The 22,691-nt window shown below is 40.3% G+C and overlaps 1 protein-coding gene across 1 annotated transcript in view; it reads left to right on the top strand.

Annotated features, from left to right (window-relative positions):
* Positions 1-22,691, top strand: part of TMEFF1 (transmembrane protein with EGF like and two follistatin like domains 1) — a 128,035-nt gene that overhangs the window by 93,478 nt on the left and 11,866 nt on the right. The window contains exons 5-6 of the mRNA XM_082044985.1: positions 7,213-7,309; positions 22,267-22,415. Of these exons, the coding sequence (XP_081901111.1) occupies positions 7,213-7,309; positions 22,267-22,415 (246 nt within the window). The remainder of the gene's footprint in view (positions 1-7,212; positions 7,310-22,266; positions 22,416-22,691) is intronic.

The raw sequence follows: 22,691 nt of genomic DNA, 5'->3' as shown, positions 1-22,691 counted from the left end.
AAAAATAATTTGCTTTCATCTGGCAGCAGTCCTTATTCATAAGGCTTTTTTTGGTAGTCCTTTCCATCTTGCATCCAAGTATAGTGCAAAAACTTCTGAAGGAGAACCTTATTTCTTCTGAGCTCCCAGGTTCCATCTTTGGTATATGAGTACTTCTGAGCTGTTCTTCCCATGTTTCTCCAAGTAAAGTTCTTTTTTCCTCTCACTCTGGATACTCCTTGCTCTCTCTATTTGATAGTGCCAGCAAATGGCAGCTGTGATGTTGACTTTGTGATATAGTTAGGCCTTTGCGAGAATGTGTCAAAAACCATCAGCAGGTGTTATGTATGCCATCAAAGAGTTAACAAATGGTAATGACTTTTCAAGCCAGCTTCTCAGAGACAAATTGGTGTCCTAGAAGAAGCAGGTTCTGTGCTCTGGTAATCTTACCATCACGGGTAAGATTTCCAAGTGTCCTGCTATGCCCATAACATTAATTTTTTATTCTTGTTCAGCGCCTATGTGTGTACCTAAGCAGAATGCACTTTTGATATTAAAAAAGATGTAATGCTTAGACAGATGGCACCCAATCATTTCAGGCTTTTAAGCTAAGGAAATAACATGCTTGCAATACATATAGCTAAGTTAATTATTATTAAAATAATTTGTTTTGAATTTCTAATCCCTTGGAAATTTAATAGCTAAAGTATCTTGTGATGAATGTCTAGCAGATTGCATTTAGTAATTAATAAATTGATATACAGTGTGTGCTTTTTAGCAGGCTGCCATCTGTTCCTTCCCCTCACTGGGGACAACACTTATCCAGTAATTGTCACACAGTCAGGGTGTTATAAACAGACACAGTTTAGAATCATGAATATTTTTTATTTTAATTTGTAATAATGCTGCTGATTTGGTTTAATGTATTTTAATATGACTGCAGAAACTTGATGGTGATTAACACCCTACATAGGAGGTAACATCATGTCTTTTAGCATATTTTTATAATGGCGTGTGACTTAAAAAGATTTAAGTGCTGATTCCATCATGTGGTTTTGTCTGACTATGACTGTAGCTTCAAATAGCCCTATTTATTTCTGCTGAGATACTACTTTCTGTAAAGTTAACACAGAACAAAAACTTGCAAGAATTACTGTGTTTTCACCAAAGGTTCAGCAAGGCAGAGGCAAAGGTCCTGAATGTTCAGGCCTCCTCTTGGTGAAAACTTATTCTAAGCAGGGTTTTCGGGGTGGGCTGGAGATTGTTTGGAAGGATGCTGGAGCCAGGGGCATGGAAGCACAGATGCCTCTTGCTTCTTGTGCAGGATGACAGATAGCAAATGAGGGCTGGTTTATCTTGTGCAGCAGGAATGGGGCCTGCGGAACGGTGTTGGGCATGTTCATTAAATTGTGGGACACCTCCCTTGGCGTCTGGTGACTTTCTTGTCCTTTCTGTTTTCCACCATCATCTGCTCATGCATAAATAATTTCCCTGGTGGTTACTTTGAAGTTGTTGTGTCTCCCTTTGGAGAAAAATGAGTTAGCTGAAAGAGTTAGCAACACAGCAGAGTGACTGGGTATTTGACTTCTCCAACCAGAGAGTCCTGCAGTGTAGAAGCTGATCCAGCTCTCACAGAATGCTGGCTTTCCCCACCATTATCCATGGTGCCATATGCACAGAAGCCAGGTAGAAGTTATAGTCGCTAGATGTGTAAAATACCTAATGCCTAACAAGGGTAATGGTGGTAGGGAGTCTTACAATGCACATCCTCAAGTCCTTTGCTTAAAAGTGCACGTGCTGTCCTCACCATAACTGCTGGGCAAACATAGAACCTTGGCTGGGTTGTGATTAGGATATCAAACTTTGAACTTCCCTCCTCCAACCAGTTCAGTCGTAAATAGACCAGGCATCCTTGTGTCAAGCCTGTAATGCCCATCTTTGCAAAATTAAACTTCAAAGGCTGCTGTATTTGCTGGAGTGTGCTTACAGCTGCTTTATGTGGTCTATACTGCACAGGGAAAATATCCTTCAGCCAGGTATAGATTTCGGGCTGTACCAACCCAGGCTTTGCTTCTAAGCCAGCTGGGTAGTTGGATAAGAGATAACAGGGCCTTCCACAGTGGTAAATATTGCTTTTGCATGAGATCCTGCAACATGGTCAAGATAATTCAAGACACTGCTTGCCAAGAATTTGGGATAGCTAAGAGCAGTTGTTGCACTTGTTTTAAATTTGCACTTACAGACAAAAAAGTAAGTTTGCATCTGGGTTTTAAATTACAGTGACAATCATCAGTGTGTCATTAAATCTGCCCTAAAAATTAATAGAAGAGATGATAAGTCACTAAAATGTTCAGTGAACTGCAGCCCATAATATGTGATGCTGTGGACTGTGGTATTTTGAGAGGAATTTCTAGTGTGAGCTATACTGAGGGAATCAAAGTCTAATCACAGCAGGTTTCTTCTGTACTTTAGGGTCCAGAAGGGGATTTGCCGTGGCCCTTCATGTTTTTCAAAAGTCTTTTTGCAATTAGTTGCTCCCATGGGATAGCACATCAGTAAAAATAACTATACTCCACAAAGAGATAGGAATTGGTTTTTAGAGGGGCTTTCCTAGATGAGAGGACCTTCATTCCATCCATACATGGCTACTGAGTAGTTGCAGCTCTCCACAAGCTCCCCCTGCTTCACTGTGAACAGTGATAAATATATACATGTGTATATATATATATATACATATATATGCATATAGAGCAGAGCTCCCTTTCCAGGCTGTGCCTTTAGGGCAGACCAAACTTCACCTTGACATAGCCCAATGCTTTTGCTTCAAGTGTGATTGAAAGCCCTCAGCAGAAACCCATATTACCGTAGTAGGAACATGCAAATAAGTTGCTGAGGGAAGTTATTTACTGCTGGCCAGTTCCTCTAGAGATACTGTCTATTTGCAGGCTCCTGCCCTGCAGCTCCTAAAATATAGCTGGCCATCTTATGCGGAGGAATAATAACTCAAGAAGAAGTTTTAGGGAACACTGCAGCTCAGAGAGACAACTGAGAGTCACAGATCCCATCCTCGTGCCTCCTTTCTTTGGAAGGACAGAGCCTAAATGAGGTGCTGCCCTGAAAGACGAACGTAGCTGAAAAAAAGAGAGGGAAAATGAGCTTTCACTCAGCATGAAATTAAGATGTCAAAGAACAGAATTAATCAAGATGCCAATGAAACCGAGGAGAAGAAATTCTGTAATCATCTGTACATCAACATTAGAACTCTGCGTAATAAACAAGAGGAGCTGAATTGCTCATTTAGGAGCATATTTTGACCTAATTGATATTACTGAAACCTGCTAGGAAGATCTGATTGATCAGAATATTAAAATTAATGGCCATAACCTACTTAGAAACAATCGAGTGTAGGGGAAAAAGGAGAAGGGAGGACAGCCTGTCAAGGGATGCTTTGCCTATTTGCAGACATTTGCACCAAACTTATGCTCTCAAATATTAATGGATTAACTTATTTTAACAGCACACAAGTCAGGTACTGAAAATGTCTGCTAACAATTCAGGCTGAAAACCAGTATTTATCTACTTTGTATTGGTGGGAAAAGCTGCATTTTCTTCAAGGACTTATGTCTAATTGATATGCAGTGTCTCGTGCTGTTAGTACTAAACCATCATGCAGATAGTAATGAGAGAGGCTTCTAAAAATTGTAGATGACTATCGCCTAAGTTGGAAATGTAGCATCAATGCATATTCATCTGTATTACACCTCATCCTGACAGGTGTAAATTATTAGTACCCGAGGTGCAGGTGTTCTCGACTTGCACATATTTACTATATGCAGACAAAATAAAGTACAGATCTATATGCATGAGGTCCAGCAAATTCTGTTCAAGAAAAAAAGGCCACACTTTTTCTAAAGCAAACCAAATTTTAAAAAAGCAAACTGGGCGGCTGAGGGGAAAAGGAAGGAGAGAGAGAGAGAAGTTTACACTGAATAGCATATAGAATCATAGAATCATTTTGGTTGGAAGAGACCCTCAGGATGATAGAGTCCAACCATCATCTAACTGTAGCACTAAACCATGTCCCTAAGAACCTCATCTAAATGACTTTTAAACACCTCCAAGGATGGTGACTCAACCGCTTCCCTGAGCAGCGTGTTTAAATGCCCAACAACCCTTTCAAATGAGGAATGTTTTCCTAATACCCAATCTAAACTTGAAGCTGTTTCCTCTTGTCCTACCCCTTGCTACTTGGGAGAAGAGACCAACACCCACCCTCCATGCTACAACCTCCTTTCAGGTAGTTGCAGACAGCGATCAGGTCTCCCCTCAGCCTCCTTTTCTCCAGGCTGAACAGCCCCAGTTCCCTCAGCCGCTCCTCATCAGGCTTGTGCTCCAGACCCCTCACCAGCTTCATCGCCCTCCTCTGCACTAGCTCCAGCACCTCAGTGTCTTTCTTATGATGAGAGGCCCAAAACTGAACATAAATTCAAGGTGGGGCCACACCATGTAGAAACAATGAAAAAGTAGTTGTGGACTAGTGTTTATGAAAATTAAAAAGGTGCCAGGGCATTCACGGGGAGCAGATCTAAAGTGGGTGGCAAGGGGTACATGTACCCCTGTGTGTGTGTGTACGTGTTGCTTCTTCAACTCCATTACAAAATTGAAATGCTTATAGTGCAGTGAAAGTGCTCTGTAGAGCATTCAGGTTGAATTTGTAGTCAAGTCAGAGAGTATATATAGGATATGAGGAAATAGTTTCCATGCTAGCAATAATGCAGAAGGATATTAAGCACCAAATGTTGAAGACAGGTGTTTTGTAACCAGCAGGTCTGGCTGTTTTGTACCTGATAGCTTTAAAAATGGGTGGTAAAGAATTCTCTGCCCAACAACGAATTTTTTTTCTCTCTTTTTCAGTAGAACAATAAGAAACAGTGTACAAATCTTTTGAGAAAAGATAAATGTGATGATTGAGCAGGCAACAGCCTCTCATTCTGGTATCAATCCGAAGAAAAGCAGTGGAATAGAAGGTCAAAGAATCAACTGAGTACAGAATTAAGGGAGAGGAATAACGCCAGTCATCATGCGTTCATGGAAAACCTTTACTGAGAAATTTACCTTTTTTTTCTTTTAATTTAGTTTTCCATGAAAGACGTTTGTACAACAGAACATTTTATGTAAGTGTACCACCTCAAAACCATAACCTTTCTCAAAGGTGATCTCTCATACAAGTTTCAGTAACCAGAGGGCACAACATCCACACAGTGCACATCTACTGTGCAAAAATATTGCCAGTCAACGGATCATTACATGTAAAGGATTCCTTACAAAATGAGTGTTTTTCTAGGGACTGTTCTTGGCCTTGTGACCCATTCCACTGGTGGCCTGAGAGCAAATCAGTCAGTACTGGTCGGGCCTGGATGACAGAGAATGGGTCACTCAGCTAACAGGAAGCAAAAGCAGGTGGGATATTAATGACTGAGGACAGAGCGATATGTAGTGAGTCCAGGATCTGTGTGATTTTTTCCTGGATGTCAGCCTCTCTCCTTACACAGGCTGATGACCCTGACAAGGACTCATTGGGGAATGAGGTGAATAATGAAGTGAATGTGAATAATAATGGTCAGTGCAGAGAAACGGTCAAAATTTAAAATGCTTGTTGGATGTTTTAACTGAAGAATATCATAGATGGCATTTGGTTTTGATGACAACTCTTCTGGAGCAGTGTGTCCAGCTCTTGTACCCATAACTCCAGAGGGTGTTAATGTGCTGGGGAAGGAGCATCAAGGGTCATAAGAACAGCAACAGAAGTGGAAATACCATGAATGAAAGCCATGAGCAGTGCCATTTGTTTAATTTATTCAAACTGCAGGGGGTCACTTAATGTCATGGAAAAGTGAAACCTGACACTAAAGGACACTTTGGGATGCCAAACACAGGCATAGGAATGTGGTATCTAGAAAGAAGTAAAAATCAGATAAGATGTACATTTGTAAAGATAAAAGCAAATTACTTCTACTGCAACTTAATAAGAATGAGGATAGAATTTCTACAGTGTGAATTTTGTAATAAAGTTTGATATATATTAATCTTTGAAAAATGCAATGCATACTTCAGACAGAAGGTAATTTGAGAGGCTCACCTGCACTATTCTCCATGTAAGCCCAGCCCCACAGGTAGGAGGGAGAGATGCCCTTCAACCAAGATCTAGGAAAATTAGGAAGGACTCTTCTGGATTACTTTTTCTGGTTTACAAGTAAAGAGTGTAAATGCAAGTCTTTTAATGATGGCGTTTGATTAGCTGTTGCTACAGGACATAACGCTGCTGTGAGAAAGAGAAGCACTGATCTACGTCCATCTGACAGCCTTATGTAGTCAGCCTTATGCTGCCATGATACTGCGATATGTTAAATGGTTTTCGACTCCCTCTCAAATTTCTGTGTTGTTTCCCTGCCTTTTGAATGTCTCTCTTTCCTTTATGACTTTATTAAAATAAAAAATAGGAGTTACTACTGGTAGTGAAATTATAAGAATACAGTTATATTTCTCTTTTACTTGGTGAAGAGTTTTGGTGTCCATGTGAACAGTAAGATTGGTGCAGAAGTTTTTAGGATCAGAATATTGAGATATTAATTTTACATTTTTAGGGAAATAGCATTTCTACCAGTTTCTTGTTAAGATTATTTTTTTTCTGTTAGTCTTGTACAACTAATCAGAGTAGTCTGGAAAATATACCATGGCATATATGAGATATGAGTACAGTCAATTCCTATTGTTGGAAAGAGAAAGGGGAAAAATGAAAGCAGTTGCCTTGCATAAGGATACCTGTAATTAAAGACTGTCAAAGAAAATAGCATTCAAATCCCCACTACCTAGTATTCAAGGATATTAAAAGGCACAGGGTTTACACACTATGAGTGCCAATTAAGATTAAATGTGACTGGGATACATGTCGATGCCAGTTACACGGCTGGTGGGGTGAGAATAAATACAAATCACTGAAATAAGAATAAAGGAAGAGTCAATCAATGAAGCATTAGTGTTTTCAGGGATGCTTTCTTGTCACTAGTACAGTAATACCAACCTCCAATTGCTTGATTTTGAAAAAAAGGAACATTATTAAGGTTTATAGCTTTGTGTTGACAATATACCTGAAGGCAAATGGATTTAGGTAAGCAAAATTAGAGCTTATTAAGAAAATCATGCTTTCTGTTAACAATACTTTATTTTTCTCAGAGTATGAGGGATCTGGGACAGAAGTTCAGAGAAAACACTCAAAATGTGGAGTTTGCAAATATAGAGCTGAGTGTGATGAAGATGCAGAAAATGTTGGGTAAGTAATAAGCTTTCCTTAACAATATCAGTGAACAAAAATGGCAAAAATGTTAAAAAAAAAAAAAAAAAGAGAGGGAGAAAAAGAAAAAAAAAAAGTACGTGATCATCTGCTTGGCTGTGTTTATCCTACTAATTGAAGTTTTAATGCTGTCCAATAATAATGTCTTTGATAAGTGTCTGTAAAGAGCAAGTGATCTGCACTTGCAAGGTAAAAGGAGAAAACAACAAAGAGGTATATTGGAGAATCTTTATCAAATATTTTTCAAACAAAGGACCTTGATTTGTTTTATCTTGGCAACCAAAAAAACCCCAAACCAAACAGGAATGCAAATGAATACTGATAATTCACCTCTGAGATTTTTTTCCTCTATGTTCTGCTTGTTCATAAAGTAGTATAGGCATCTCAGAATAATAGTGCTTGAACATCGTTAATTGGGGGCAGCACTGCTCTTCCTTCTCGTGTCTTCCAGCTGGAATACATTTTATGTTGAAATATGTCTTAATTGCAGAAGATTTTATTATGGGATATCAGCATGAAGACATCTCAGGCAGTAAAGCAGCTTAGCGCTAATATTCTAGATGTGTATTGAAGATTAAATAATAGCATACAAGGAAAACCAAAATGGCAATAGTACTCATTAATACTAGTGTGATACTTCACATTTAATAAAATGTCATATTACCAAAGTAGGCTTGCATTTTTCTGGAGAGACAAATGAGCTGTAGCTGTTTTTTATAATACCAATAATTTTCTGCAATATTGCCTTGGTCTGTTTAATTTATGACTGGCAAAATGGGTATAGATTTGTTTGTTATATGCACTGAGATGTATTCTTGACTTTGGAAAATAAATCATGAAGCATCCGACCAGTAAAAGCTTGCCTAATTGTTCTGTGCTTGTAGACTTGGCATTCCTGCAGCTATGTAACATCTATAAGAAAGTTAGGATAAAGTTGAGGACAGTGGAAGATTTATTCCCTATGTCCTACTCACATAAAATGAAGCCATGCTTCCTCTTCTTTAGAACAGCAGGAGAGCTCTCTTTTGCCTCTAAGATTTCTTCAATTAGTCCTAATTAAAAAATATATGTGGAAACAAAAAAAAAAAAAATTACACAGTAAAAATACTAAAAAGTTAGAAAACATTCCTATGAGGGTTGATGACAGTCTATCAGATCATTTTTTCAATTTTGTCAGTTTTCCAACCTAAATAATTTAATTCATTTTTTTTTCGCTGAGTACCTTTGGCCTTTATAGGATGCTTTAGTGATATTCACTGCCTGTTTAGACTTAGATTAAATTGGGCTCTGTTAACACAGATTACCCTCACAAGGGTGACTTTGACAAGTATGTAGAAAGTCACAGACTTGCTTAAGTGGATGTTAGGAGTTGGTTTCTCTTTTTCTAAAATCAAAACACTTATTTACCTGGTAGAAACAAGATGGAATTGAAATCTTCTGTCTGGGAAATAGAACAGTAGTAGAACACCCCTTAAGAACACTTTTTTCATCTTATTTTTACTCACTTTCCTGTTGGGTTTCAACATACTTTTTAGCCTCATAAAATTATATAATGATATGTAAAATTATTGACAGTACAGATACCTTTTATCAGACTTACATAAACTCTGCTACTTTCGTATTGTTATTTAATTCAATTTTGCACCCTGTTACAACCACTATCACCCCTAGTTCTAGCAAATCACACAAACACCTTCATTTCATAAAAATATGCTGTCTTGCTTTTCCTTTTTAAGGGATGGGAATGGCCACGGTAACTTTTTTGGATAGTGGGGTGGTGTCTATTGAATCTCAAACAAAAAGTACGTTTAGTTCCATTCAAGTAGACTTCATAGTCCGGGATAGCCCTTGCTTGCACTTTGTGATGTTAAAACACTTTATTAAGTGATCCGTGTGATTGCAGAAGGCATTTTGAGAGGATTTTGCTTGATGATAGCAACCAAATGAGTTAGCTGAAATGTCTCCTAGTGTTCAGTAGAGAAGAGACGCTGTCTGAGTATAAATATATAATTATGCATTTTTTCATCCTCTTTTCCAAGCCGTGCAACCTGAGACCTTACAAACATCAGCTCCTTCTGCTCCGAGTGCTCTTGAGAAGCAAAACGGTAGCTGTACTCCTGTTTTATGAATAGAGAAACTAAATTACGGGTCAAATGATTAGTGAATTGGTGGAAGGGGAGTCATCCATGCCACAAAGTGTTGAGTGGTTTGAGGTAAATGAGCTGGCATTAGTGAGAAATCTCAGGAACTGCCAACAGGCCAGCTACAACAGACTGGAGTGCAAAATAAGCAGATTTTCCCCCAATAAAGGAAATATCCTGCTAAAGACAATTTTATTCCACACAGACTGTGATTCGTCTTTTGGGTCTGGAGGGATGTGGGAGTCCTGTGGAAAAAATTATGGCCCCTGATTGTTTCAGTGAAAACTGTAGGATGATTCTTGCAACAAAGGGGTCAGGAACAAGACCTCTTGGCATTTTGTGGTTATTAGAGTTGGATTTGCTCATGTCTAAGCAAGTCTGTCCTTCTTCGAGGCGCACAGTGGTAGCGTTAGGGGCAACGGGCACGTGTCGGAGCATGGGAAATTCCGATTTGACATAATGGAAAATGTTTCCACCATGAGGGTGGTCAGACACTGGAATGAGATATCTGGTGAGGCAGTGGAGTTTCGATCTGTGGAGATGGTCTGAACTTGAACAGAGATGGCCCTGGGCCAGCTTTGAGCAGGGGCTTGTACTAGGTGACCTCTACACATCCCTTCAAGCCTAAATTATTCAGCAATTCTGTGCAGTTACTAAATCTCAATGCTTCTTTAAAGCACTTTTAAACAAGTTCAATTGTACACAGCTGTGATACGCTCCATGTTTTAAGTTAGTGATGTTAATTTTTTGCTGGTCTTAAATTGTATTTTTACAATTTTTAGTTTTCATGTTTGACATTAAAGCATTGTGGCTGTCTCTGACCGAAGTTGCTGCATGTGCTTTTATTACACAAGATCACACATAGTTTGAAGAACTCAGGCTTTGCACAGAGTTTTAGATTTGTATCTCCATTTTGTTTGATTTCTCAGAAACATTATCTATCTAAACCAGAAGTGGCTACAATGCATAGTAAATTGAATGCAAAAATATAAACAACTTTATAATTTCCACCGCCTCGGCAAAAATTTTCAGTGTTGAATTTAAGTGGACAGATTGAGACAAAGTCTGAGGAGATGGTTATCTTAAATAGTATGCCATTCTTAGAAAATCAGTATTCAACTGTAGGCAAATCAGTACATCATTTCTTTATATAAATGCAAAAAGAAACTAGGTTGAGAAAACACCACAGAAATATATTTCTCTTTTTTTTTATTTTCTCATACAACTTATAAGTATTTTTAAAGAGTTGTTAGTTTATGAGCAGGCTTTTCAAGAGCATAGAAAATCACTTGTGGATGCACTAGTCTTAAGTTGCATAAATGTGTACTATGTCATATTGTCCATACAGTGGTTTTCTGTAGGTCTGCAGTAAGAGGATGCAGACAATAGTTTTCATGTGGAGTCACCGTGATTTCTTTTTCTGCTTTAGCGACAAAACTGAAACATAGGTTGTATATGTCTTGGGAAAAGCTGCTGCCTGAGACCGATCATTCAGTATCTCCCTTTCTACTCTGTCCACCAAAAATTCTCTCTGGTTAGAACCTTCCTCTGCTCTGTTGAAAAAGCATAGTGGTGCAAAACGTGTGGCAGGGGAGTGAAAAAGCACACGAGAGGTTGGTAAATTTAAACTTTCATGTGGGAAACAGGCCAGAAGCCTGAAGACTTAGGCAGTACAAGGATGGTTGTGTGTTTTCTGCTGGAATTCTGGATTGGAAATGCAGTTGGGTGGAGAAGTGGAGATGGAGGTGGCAGCACAGAGCTCAGGGCCACCAAGAGCTGATGGGGTAAATCCTGCAGGGCACCAACCCAAACACATTTGCTGTTGATATACTCTGGGGTATCCAATGCAGCTTTTCTTGGCACACACCAGACTTTTCAGTTCTACTGGTTGTTAATGTGATAAACAGTACACAGTCAGAAGTTAGTATACTGATAATATTGAAAAACTTAAAATAATACAGCATGAATGCAAAACAAATGAAAATAGATGTGTTGAAAAATCATTTTCATCAGTGTAGCACTTAAATAGACTCTTCAGTGAAAGCAGTGTATATAAATATTTGTAATACTATTGTGGCTATTAAGGACTCCAAGTGTATTTTTTTTAACTCAGATAAATAACGTTCTGTGTAATTTTTATAAAGCTTCCAAACAACAAAATGCTTCAATTTACTTTATATGATTGAAACTGAAATTATTATAAACTTAGTTGTGGATTTGGGTTTTTTTGATATTGTGGTTAGGTGGCCTCTTAAGTATATATGTTTTTTCATAAGACTTCCATTTTCAAATGGTCCCAATTTCCATGTGTTTTTTAAAGCTTCTGGTCATTTTTTTCCACAAGTATTTTCTTACACATACCAAAATTCACGCTCAAAGTGAGAACATTTTAATACTTATATATTAAATATAAATAAGATATGTTTATAGTATTTTATATTAATATTTAAAATATACTGAATCAATTGAAGAATAGGGATTTCATCTTGCATTTTTACTTCAAATGTGAAATATCTTTCCAACATAAAAGTAGCGTTGCTTATGGGGAGTTATATCCTCTGCTCTTGCACTCTTTTATGATGTGGTGTGTCTCTTTCCTCTTGAATGCCAAAACAATGATAGATACCCGATAGAACAACATGCCAACACCTAGTGAATGTCTGAAGGAATGTTGGTTTGAAAGGAATTTAAAAGTATGTTGTAGCTTCAACATCCAGAATGTAATTGTGAACTGTAGAATAATTTAGATTGGAAGGGATCTCTAGGGAAATCAATCTGGTACAAGATTCCTCCCTCCACTGCAGCCAGGGATAGTCCATTCAGGTGGCTCAAGGGCTTCTCCAGAACTCTGACTATCTGCATTAAGGGAGATTTAACATCTGGGCAGCTGTTCAAGGGCTGAGCTGCTCTCACTTTGAGGAATAATTTCCTTGTGTTCAATCAGAATTTATCTCACCGTGACTTGCAGCTGTTGTCTTTCGGCACTCTACTGTGCACCTCTGAGAGGAGCCTCCCTTAGCCTTCTTCATAACCCCTCTTAGGCTGTTGGTGACAGCAATCAGTCACCTCTTCTCCAGGTTGAACAAGCTCAGTGCCCCCAGCCATTCCTTACACAACACATGCTCCAGCCCTCTAACTGTCACAGTGGCTTGCTACTGAACCCTCTTCGGTTTCTCAAGGTATTTTCTGTTACTGGGGTGTCCCAAAACGGGTCAAAGTGCTCCAGATGGGACCTCATGAGTGCTGAGTAGAGGACTACAGTCATTTCTCTTGCTCTGCTGGTGACACTCCTGTGCAGCAGCCCCCCAGCCCTGCTGCTCCCCTGGATCCTCAGGTCCTTTTCTGCAGAGCTGCTCCCTCGCCAGATTCAGGAGGTTCCTCCACCTTGTCAAAGCCCCCACTTGCATGGCCAGCAGGTTGAGGGAGGTGATTCTGCCCCTCTACTCCACTCTGGTGAGATCCCACCTGGAGTCCTGTGTCCAGCTCTGGAGCCCTCAGTACAGGACAGACATGGACCTGTTGGAGAGGGGGGCAGGGGAGGCCACAAAAATGATCAGAGGGCTGGAACACCTCTCCTGTGAGGACAGGCTGAGAGAGTTGGGGTTGCTCAGCCTAGAGAAGGCTCCAGGTAGACCTTATTGCGGCCTTTTCATACTTAAAAGGGGCCTGTAGGAAAGATGGGGACAGACTGTTTAGTAGGGCTGTTGCAATAGGACAAGGGGTGATGGTTTTAAACTAAATGAGGGGAGATTCAGACTAGACATGAGGAAGAATTTTTTTAAAATGAGGGTGGTAAAATGCTGGCACAGGTTGCCCAGAGAGGTGGTAGATGCCCCATCCATGGAGATATTCAAGGCCAGGCTGGATGGGGCTCTGAGCAACCTGATCTAGATAAAAATGTCCCTGCTCTTTGCAGCAGGGGTGTTGGACTAGATGATCTTGGATGATCCCTTCCAACCCAAACTATTCTATGAGTCTGTGCTCAGTAACATCTTACCTTTCCTTCGGTCCCTAAATGGTTGGAATAAATTTCATTAATTTTGATTTAAAATCTAGATTTTTTTTATCTTTGATAAGGAAGCCATTAACTTATAAATAGCCTCACTGTAAAAGTTCAAATGTGTTATGTTCTCAGTTTTACCTATATTTTTTTAATAGATAAAATATGGAAATGAGATTCTGAGCACATTCAGTCTTTTTTTAATAAGTGTACTAGGCTGTCAAAGACCTGCTTTAACTCATAATGTAGATATTCAAGAAAGATTGACAACTGATCCCCAAACAGACCTTTCGAGATTAACTTTTTACAAGTTCTACTTTGGAAAGAAAATGTATCTCAGCAACATAGAGGCAACTGGCCTATAATTAACACGACTGTTTTCACAATAGCCAAACCAGAAATTAATTGTAAGTATTAACACTGACAAATATCAGAATGGACATTTTTAAGTCCCAGTCTCTGCCTTGTCTATCTAATTTCTTCCAGGATGAGATTTGGTCTGTTTGAATTACAGCATGCTCATTTATACTTACCTCTTTTGACCACTTTTTCACTCAGTTACCATAGCCTTTTTTTTGGGGGTATGATAGTGTACACAGGTATTCATAAAGAAGGGCATCTTAATGCTGTGTAAATGCAATTCACAGCTTTCTGGTCCAGCAGAAAAAAAAAAATCTTATAGTCTCTGTGTGTGAAACAAAACACAGACATAAACAATAGAAGAAATTAACCTAAACAAAAGATTTATAATTGTGTCATGGGATCACTGAATTATGCAAAATTGGGCTATAGGAAATCCTGATATGAAAGGAGTAGTATAATGGTCTTTTCATTATACCAACTATCAAGAAACTGAATAGATCCTAGATGGATAATAATCCAGGCGTGTTGTTTTAATGTATATTTTCAACAATCTTTGCAGCAGTGTGTGCCGAGTCTTTGAAGGTTTCTGTTATTTGAGGGTGGAGGGAAGGTTAGGTCGCTCTAGTGAGAGCATCAGCTCACCACATATGTTGCTAGATGCTCACTACAGGTAAGAACTAAATTTCTACAGTAGTCAGAGAAAAACGTGCCACGAAATTAAAAAAGGGAGTGAAAGGGTGGCTGGAAAGTAGCTGAAGCTTATGGTATTTAAAGGGTGTTCTACATTGCTGGGCAGAAGTAAAGACGGAGAGGTTGTTCAAACAGGGCACAGAGAAGCCTGTAGAATTGAAATCTACTTTTCTTGCCCTTACATCCCCAGTGCTATAAAGGGTTTTTTAAAAAAACGCCAGAAAAAAACTAATGAAGATTCAGCTTGAGTTGAATAGGTAGAGAAATCAGTTTGAAATCCAGATTTTCTAAGTTCAGGTTTCATCTGGGAAGAATTGCACACAAGGGAAGAAACATCAAATGAAAGCTAATCCTTCATTTGACATGGTTATCTTCCTAACTGCAATTGCAACACCCTTGCTATTTCAATTCACCTAAATTTATTCCACTGAGCACACCCTTATCCATCTGTGTGCATTTCGCACACTTTGTTTTATTCTAGTGTTTCCTTTTCCCATTTGTAAGCAGACGTGCCAATAGATAGGTGAGTACCCACGGAAGCTTACTGTTGCTGTCAGCTGCTGGGAAGGGGCAGCGAGCAGCACTCGCTGTGAGGCCGGGCCAGAAAAATACATTTGTGAGCAAATCCCAGATGGGCACAAATGCGGCAGCCTGATAGAAACACCAGCCTCTCTCAGTAGCCAAACCCAACCAACAGATCTGTAATTCCTTTCCTTTTTTTTCTTTCTTTTCTGTGAATCTACTGTGGCTTTTAAGCATGCAGAGTTTCCAGCAGACCACGTACACCTTGAAGCCTGACAACAAAAAGTAGCCTTGAAATGTGTTCTGATCTCTGGGGATCTAATTAATTTACTGATAGCGGCAAGTGCTCTTACAGCCTGAGCTTGTTTCAAATGTGTCAAATCATTTTACTAAACACGTTTTCTTTGTTGCACCTAGTGGCCCCTAATAAATGAGTTGTACGTTTGCATTTCTTATTAACACCACCTAAAATTTTTATTTGGTTTAATTATAACACTTTGTATTTTCCTGAAATTCAAATGCTTTTCTGTTTAACTAATGGTCTTAATGACATATGTGCAACTTCTAAAAGCACATTGTCACAGCAAGTTGGTGCCTTTTTTCTTAGATTGTCAACTCTCTGATGACAGGTGACAAAATTAAGGTTTTTTTCTGTACATCTGGAAAACACTTGGATACATCCTGTTGACTTCCCAGGGCTAAGCAAGAGAAAAGACCTGTTGAGGGCACTGACCCTGTCTAGCAAGACATCAACTTAGAGAATTAACCACCTGTTTCAATCCTTCTGGTTAAAACCAATAGGAAGGTTATTGTGAAAAAAACTCTTGTAGTGCTCTGATTCCTTTTATCCCCATGCGGCTTATACAACAAGCTGTTACAGCAAAAACTTGAAGCTCTCGTTTGCTTCTTTCTGGTATGAAGCATCAAGCATGTTCAAGCCATCCTTAGTACATGATTCTATTAAGTAACTTTTCCCTAAGTGACTCTTTTCTTCTGAAGGTTGTGCTGAGCAGCCACACATCAGGCTGAAGGCACCAGTTGGTAGTTTTTCTTTATTTTCATGGGACACCAAGAAGGATCATGTTTGTTGAACACACACCAAAAAAAAGACCACAGCAGAGCTGTGATGGAGCTCAAGCTGTGGAGTCCTCACTCAGTTCCAAGCGACGGTGGCAAATCACCCAGTATCAGTAGCAGGGCTCAGATTTTGCTGTAGTTTTGATTTGTGTTAGGATGTGATGATTGATCTACCCAACGTGGCATGGCTTCGGCAAGACCAAGGAAAGACTGGCGCTTTGAAAAAGCAACTAGGCGAACAGAGAAACCTTTTATTGTAGGGATTTGTGTTATTTTTTGTTTTATTTTGTTGGCTTGGCTTGGCTTGGCTTGACTTGGCTTGGCTTGGTTTGGTTTGGTTTGGTTTGGTTTGGTTTGGTTTGGTTTGGTTTGGTTTGGTTTGGTTTGGTTTGGTTCGGTTTGTTTGGGGGTTTTGTTTGATTTTTATGCAGACTTTGCTATGCTTATCCTCACTTTTAGCAGCTCAAGATCAGCTTCACGCAACAATTTATGCTTGTACCACTGCTGGACTTCAGGCAATTGTTTCCGAAGTTACTCCAAATAGCAGGAGTAAATAATTGATAGCTAGGAGAAAGATACTATGATGTTTAAAAGTACTCTGGCATTTTTGTTTTGCAAGCTTTCAAAATAATTATTTTTCTCTTTGTGAAATTCTACATGATTCCACATTTTCCTTCCCAAGATCTCTTCTGATTGCCTTGTAGGGTCGCTCCCAAGGAATAAATGTATCTGTCAGAGCGGCATTTGCCAGAGAGACGAGGCTCAAGCTTCTGCGCTGCCACCCCAGGAGTTCTCACACGTGAGCCCAGCAGTCAGGCTGGCTGCTCACCTCAGCTGTGGCTGCCCCTGGGTTTGAACCTCATGTTTGCCACACTAAAAGCTAAATACAAGGTTTTGTTCTGCAGTTATTTATGACTGACATCATCACATGCTATCATCTCCTTGGATTGTGTCAGCCATTCGAACTCAGACCAGCCTTTCACATCTGTGAAAATATACTGAGAAGTCAAAATAGCCAGAGGTTCTAAATAGTTAATTCAGCACATAAGAAATTAAATTTCTACATCTGAGGCGTTTCCTATTGTTAGAAATAATGTTGCGTACTTGGTTCTATTCTGTTTTTTTTTTAACCTTTTTTATTGCAAACCAGACATTTTGCTACACTGTAATTTCAGTGTGCACCTACCTGCTCACAGCAGAAAGCACACGCTTACAGCACACCTGATTTTTATTTCCACTGGTAATGAGGGATGAAAATGCATCTTGTTTCTGTTCTTTTCTACAAGGAATAGAGCAAAAATGTTACTTAAATATCAATGTTAAAAATATTTAAGGCTAGAATCAAAGCTGTGTTGTTTTCTCAACAAAACAGATAGTGTTTTAATACATCTTTAAAGGGAGTAGTAGTAAGGTGGAAAATTCTGTTCAAATAACTTTTTAATATGGTTTAAAATCCTAACCTAACTCTTGCTGATACAAACTTTCCAATGCTTCCTGTTTTATAAAATTGTCTTCTGTTGCATCATATTGTTATATTGTATCTCTAATTGTTTAGCCTAATATTTTTATACTGGATATGTGAATTTAGAAATGTAATCAAAGCCTTTGCATCCCTTTGCCCCTGAAACTAAGTGTTCAGGCTAGTGCCCGTGGCGGGCTGGTGGCTGGAGGAGTCCAGCCTCATGGCAGGGCTGCCCTTCATCTGTCCCTCAGCCCAAGTCGTTCTGGAAAGTGTCTGTAGCTGCTTGGCCAAGCTTGGGGAGCTGCACATGGCACCGCTCTCATGGACCACTGTACGTGGACACAGCACTGGTGGGAGCTAAGGCGGAAGTGAGAATAAGTGCTTAAAAGGCGGGATATTAAGAATTTTACAGTTAGGATCTACTCTCCTCCCGGGTGCCCCTCTTGCCCTCCTCCCACATATCCCCGCTCACCCTCCACCATCTCAAATTTTTCCTGCCCTCCCTTCCTGAGCAGCTCTCTGTGTTGTCCTTTGCTCTCTTCATGCTCTCTTCCCAGCATGAGTGACTTGTCAGGGAACAGATTACGATATGCAACTTCAGTTCTGTGTCCAGCTTCAGTCTTTAGCTGTGAAGAAAAACAAAGCCCACAGGCTGTGTTGCCTCACATGGGTTCTCCTTGCTGCAAAAGCCCCTGATAAGATTTCTGCGCTTTGAGGACCCACTTCTAACTGTCTGCTGCATCTTCTCCCATACTTCTTGTGCTGCTTGTATGGTCCCTAGGGTGGTTCAGCCTCCAGGGCTGTGCTTGGTAGTCTTGGGCTTTGACTTCTGTCTGGCTTTAGCACTCAAACTGGATGGTAAGGGGCATTGCTTCCCCTCAGGAGGTTGGATTTTCTGTTATCTCCTCAGTATCAAGCTGCTGTCTGCCCTCTGTAACTCTCTGACTTCAGGGTGCAACATATTTATTGTATTTCATAGCAGGTTCATTTGGGGATCTTCCATTACTTTCCTGAGCTGCTTTTCTGTTTCAATCTGTGGCGGTGGTCTTGTCTTCTTGCAGGGACTCAGCTGCCACTTTCCATGTGTTTGATGTGCAGCATCAGAGCAGCAACTTGCTCTCCTGTGGTTTTACCTTCCTTCACAAACACCGAGCAGTTAAAAACAACTTGTGTTTCAAATTTTCTATCAGGAGCAGCACTCTCTATATTCCACTATTCCTGCCTCACAATTTCGTGCTTCCTGCTGAACCTGGCTGTATTTTGGGTGTAGTGCCAGCCAGCTACGAGCAAGGACAACTTCACTGCCCCCGCGCAGATTCTCTGACAGGTACAGGTCTCTAATATGAGCTTCTGGCTCCATCTCTGCCACCCTGCTGCATCCGTGGAGGCCTTGCTCCCTTCAGAGCACCACAGCCCAGCCATGTCCTCACCTTAACTCATTCCCTTTCAGCCCTCTGAAAGGCTTCAGGCTTTTATGTTTGAATAACAAAGCAAAATAGTTTCAGTTTTTTTAGGTTCATCAGTCCAGTTCAACTGTTCGTTATTCCACAGTATGCTTAGACCAGCTGCTTTTACATGCCAGACAGCTCTGTCGAAGCATCTGCACCAGTAACTGAATGGCCAGGTGAAGGCCAGATGTACCATTTGGCATCATGGTCATAGGCAAAGAAGTAGCTAAAGACATTGGGCAGATAATCAGATGCATGGGGGGTGGCAAACGTCTGAAATTTAACTTTTGAACTCCTGAGCTTCAACCAAGATGGACTGGTGGTAAATTTTGGGTGATGTGTCCTGTCCTCAATCGTCCAGTTAATAAGGAGCCATGAGACAGAGCAGCTGTGAGGCTGGTTGTGCCATGAGCTTGTGCAGATAGACAGCTTAGACTGGGAAACTGAGGTCCTGGGCTCTGGAAAGAAGAGGTGTCCTGAAAGGCAGTGCCCTTGGACAGAAGGATGCATGGAAGGAGGGTGGTATGGATCCTGGAAGAGGGGGCAGATACTGCAGATCAGGGACACAAACATCAGGGGATGCCCCAGGAGCTCAGTTGGTTTTGTTGGGCACTGTGGCCAGCAATGGCTGGTAATAGAGAGCCATGGCAGGGCAGAAACCACCATGAATGTCCACCCCATCTCCCCATGGGGAAGGAGAGACAGGATCTACCTATGGCTGTCCTGCCTGGGAAGCCTATCCATAAGCAGCAGGGCCAACAGGCGGGCAGCAGACGTGTCCCCATCGCCTGGCCTGGCTGTCCAGCCAGTGAGGGCCTTCACTGGAGGCCTGATGTGCCTGCAGCCCCCACATCTGTGGGCGGCAAGCGCATATGTCTGCCAGTTGCTCGGGGTCTGTTGTGCCAGTGGGGCACCACCAGGGATGTGGTGTGCTTGCAAGCCTCCAGCAAATCCCAGTATCCAGACTGGCAGCAGGCTGACATTCCGCTGGCTCCCACCCCAGCAGTGACCAGCTCTGTCCTGCTCCAATAACACAAGGCAACTGCAAGCCTGGTGCAGCTGGTCAGTGGGGGCTTCAGCTGCTTCACCCTGCCCCACCACTTATGGACGTGTCACAAGCTCTCCTCTTGTGGTCATGTCAGTTTGGTTTGGTTTTTTTTTGGTGTGTGTGTGATTTTTGCTTGTTTGTTTTTAAATTTTCCTACTTTTAGATGTAAATTTTAAGTGACAGAATCTTTTGTACATTGAAGAGATAGAGTGTTTGTCAGAAAAACAGGGTCAGGAATGCACAACTACCCCTAAAACAAGCATTTAACAATGCTAAGAAAGCAAGCATTTAACATTAGATGTTAAATCTAAACACAGCGAAGCATGAAAACGTAGCCTGCAATGTCACTGTGAGGAAGAGAAAGTTATTGTCAAAACTCACCTTAATTATCACTAGGAATTACAAAACCCAACAGTAATTATGATGCTACAGACCTTAGATGGTGGCTACAGACAAGTTTAGAACTGTTTAGATGTAGAAATATAGATGGAATTGGTCTGGATACACATATACAAATGTGCTCAGCTGTGACAGTGGTGGGTGCATGCAGGCTGTGGTGGTTCCTGAGTGCTGAACAAAGGTGTTTGTAAGCACGTAGCCAGTGTCATACAAATTAGGACTAAATCTCTGCTCGTTTGTGTCAATAAATGTGCACAACTGCTGAGCTGTGAGCCTTTTATTTGCATATAGTAAATCCTAATAAAGCCCTCATTAGGCTTATTAGGCTTGAAATCATGTGGGAGCTTGTAAACAAAATAGTATTTCCTTTCCTAGGTCTAAGGTTTACAACCATTAGCATTTCTAGTAAGAAAATTCATCGTATGTTCATCATATTGATATTTAGAGGCTTCATAAGTACTTTGAGGTAGGTCCCTAAAATGTGTCAAGACTCAACACTGGGGCAGGTTTTCACTGTCAGTGCACTTCAAAAATCTGTTTGTACTAGAGATGTTATTTTGTCTAACAACAATACAAAGTTCATAGGCATGAAATATTACTGGCAAAATTAGCGACTTTAGGCAACAAAACATGCTCACAGAAAAAGAGGGACAGAGAAAGGTACACTGGCCATCTTCAGCATTTCTACAGCCATGGAATTAGGTTCTGCCATGAGATTTGTTACTGACTTGAGGCACACATATGTCTATTTAAGCATTTAATTATATCTGGAACAGCTGGAAAGAACATATAAAGCTTACCACGGTGGTAGCTCTCATGCTGCTGCCACACTCCTTATTTTTCCCAGTCCAGAGGTGGAGTGGAGCTTGCAGAACAAAGTGAAACACCCACAGAAATGTTCACTCAATAATAGAGGTTCAGTTAAAAAGTAGAATATTGATTAAAATAAGCAACAGGGGTGGGGCTTGGAAAGCTGGAAAGTTATCCTGTGCCATTCACACCTGTAAAATTTCAGGACTTTTTGTTGGGGCAAAACCAGGTAAGTCATAGCATTATTTGAATCTTTGGCTGTCCTGCATTTGTGTGGTTAGGAAACAGCTACATGCCAGGTCTTCATTTTTCCCACTTTCTTTTCACAATCCCTGGTTGCAAATTATATGGGAAATGGTGTGTCTAAAACAAGCAAAGTGTCAATTGGCTGCGATACAAAATAATTCAGATTGCATAATCATGTTTAAAATACAACATAATAAACCCACTGTTAACTTTCAAAGGTACGAATGAATGTCTTGCTGAAATGGCACAGTTAACAAAGCATATTGATTCTGTACAGCCTCTGAAATAGAAAAACTCCTTTTACTGTTAATAGAAATGGGGGTCCCTTTCTTTTTGTTTCCCTTTCAGATCCTGCCACCTCAAAAAAAGTAGAATATTCATCTGGTTTTGTTCACACCTGAGAACAGACACCATGAACTGTTATATTAATATAGTAAATCTTCCTTGCAATGTGTTATCAATTTTCAGGTGTTAATCAATGAGATCGATGTCATAGTAAAACTACAAGAAACCTCAATACATTATTAAAAAGCACGCTGAAGCACCTATTCATAATTTTGTACATTCAGCTTGAAAGCCTGAGACCTCAATGAATTCTTCAGCATCCTCATGCAAAAAGCTCTTCTCTCCTGGTGTTAGTGCGTGAGCTAATGTTTACTCAGGACTCAACATGACTTAATTTTTGTTTGCTGGATGTCAATTTTGTATTGCTGTATGTTTCAATTAACAGGTGTGTATGTAATATAGACTGCAGTGGATACAGTTTTAATCCTGTATGTGCTTCTGATGGAAGTTCCTATAACAATCCATGCTTTGTTAGAGAAGCATCATGTCTGAGGCAAGAGCAGATTGACATCAGGCATCTTGGACACTGCTCAGGTAGGCATAATTTTGTTTATCTGGTAGTGTAAATTCTGACATAAGTGGGCTTGGCAGAGCTTTCCCTTTTTGATTTTAGATCAGAAGCCACTGATCCAGTTTTCAGTGCACTCCCTGTCTATATGATACCATTTCTCATGCAGAGGTTTGTTTACGCTATATACATATGTGCCATGTTTACCTTATCTTTCTTTGGCTGCTGTTACCTGGAAAGGCAGCAAAAGCTGTTAGGGGAATCTAAGCAATAGTCCAACGGGTCTTACATGAGGGGGTGGT

This window comes from Streptopelia decaocto (assembly GCF_964273445.1).
Source record: "Streptopelia decaocto genome assembly, chromosome: 2".
Taxonomy (NCBI): Eukaryota; Metazoa; Chordata; class Aves; order Columbiformes; family Columbidae; genus Streptopelia; species Streptopelia decaocto.
Note: the sequence above shows the minus strand (reverse complement) of the source record. Positions and strands in the feature narration are given on the sequence as shown.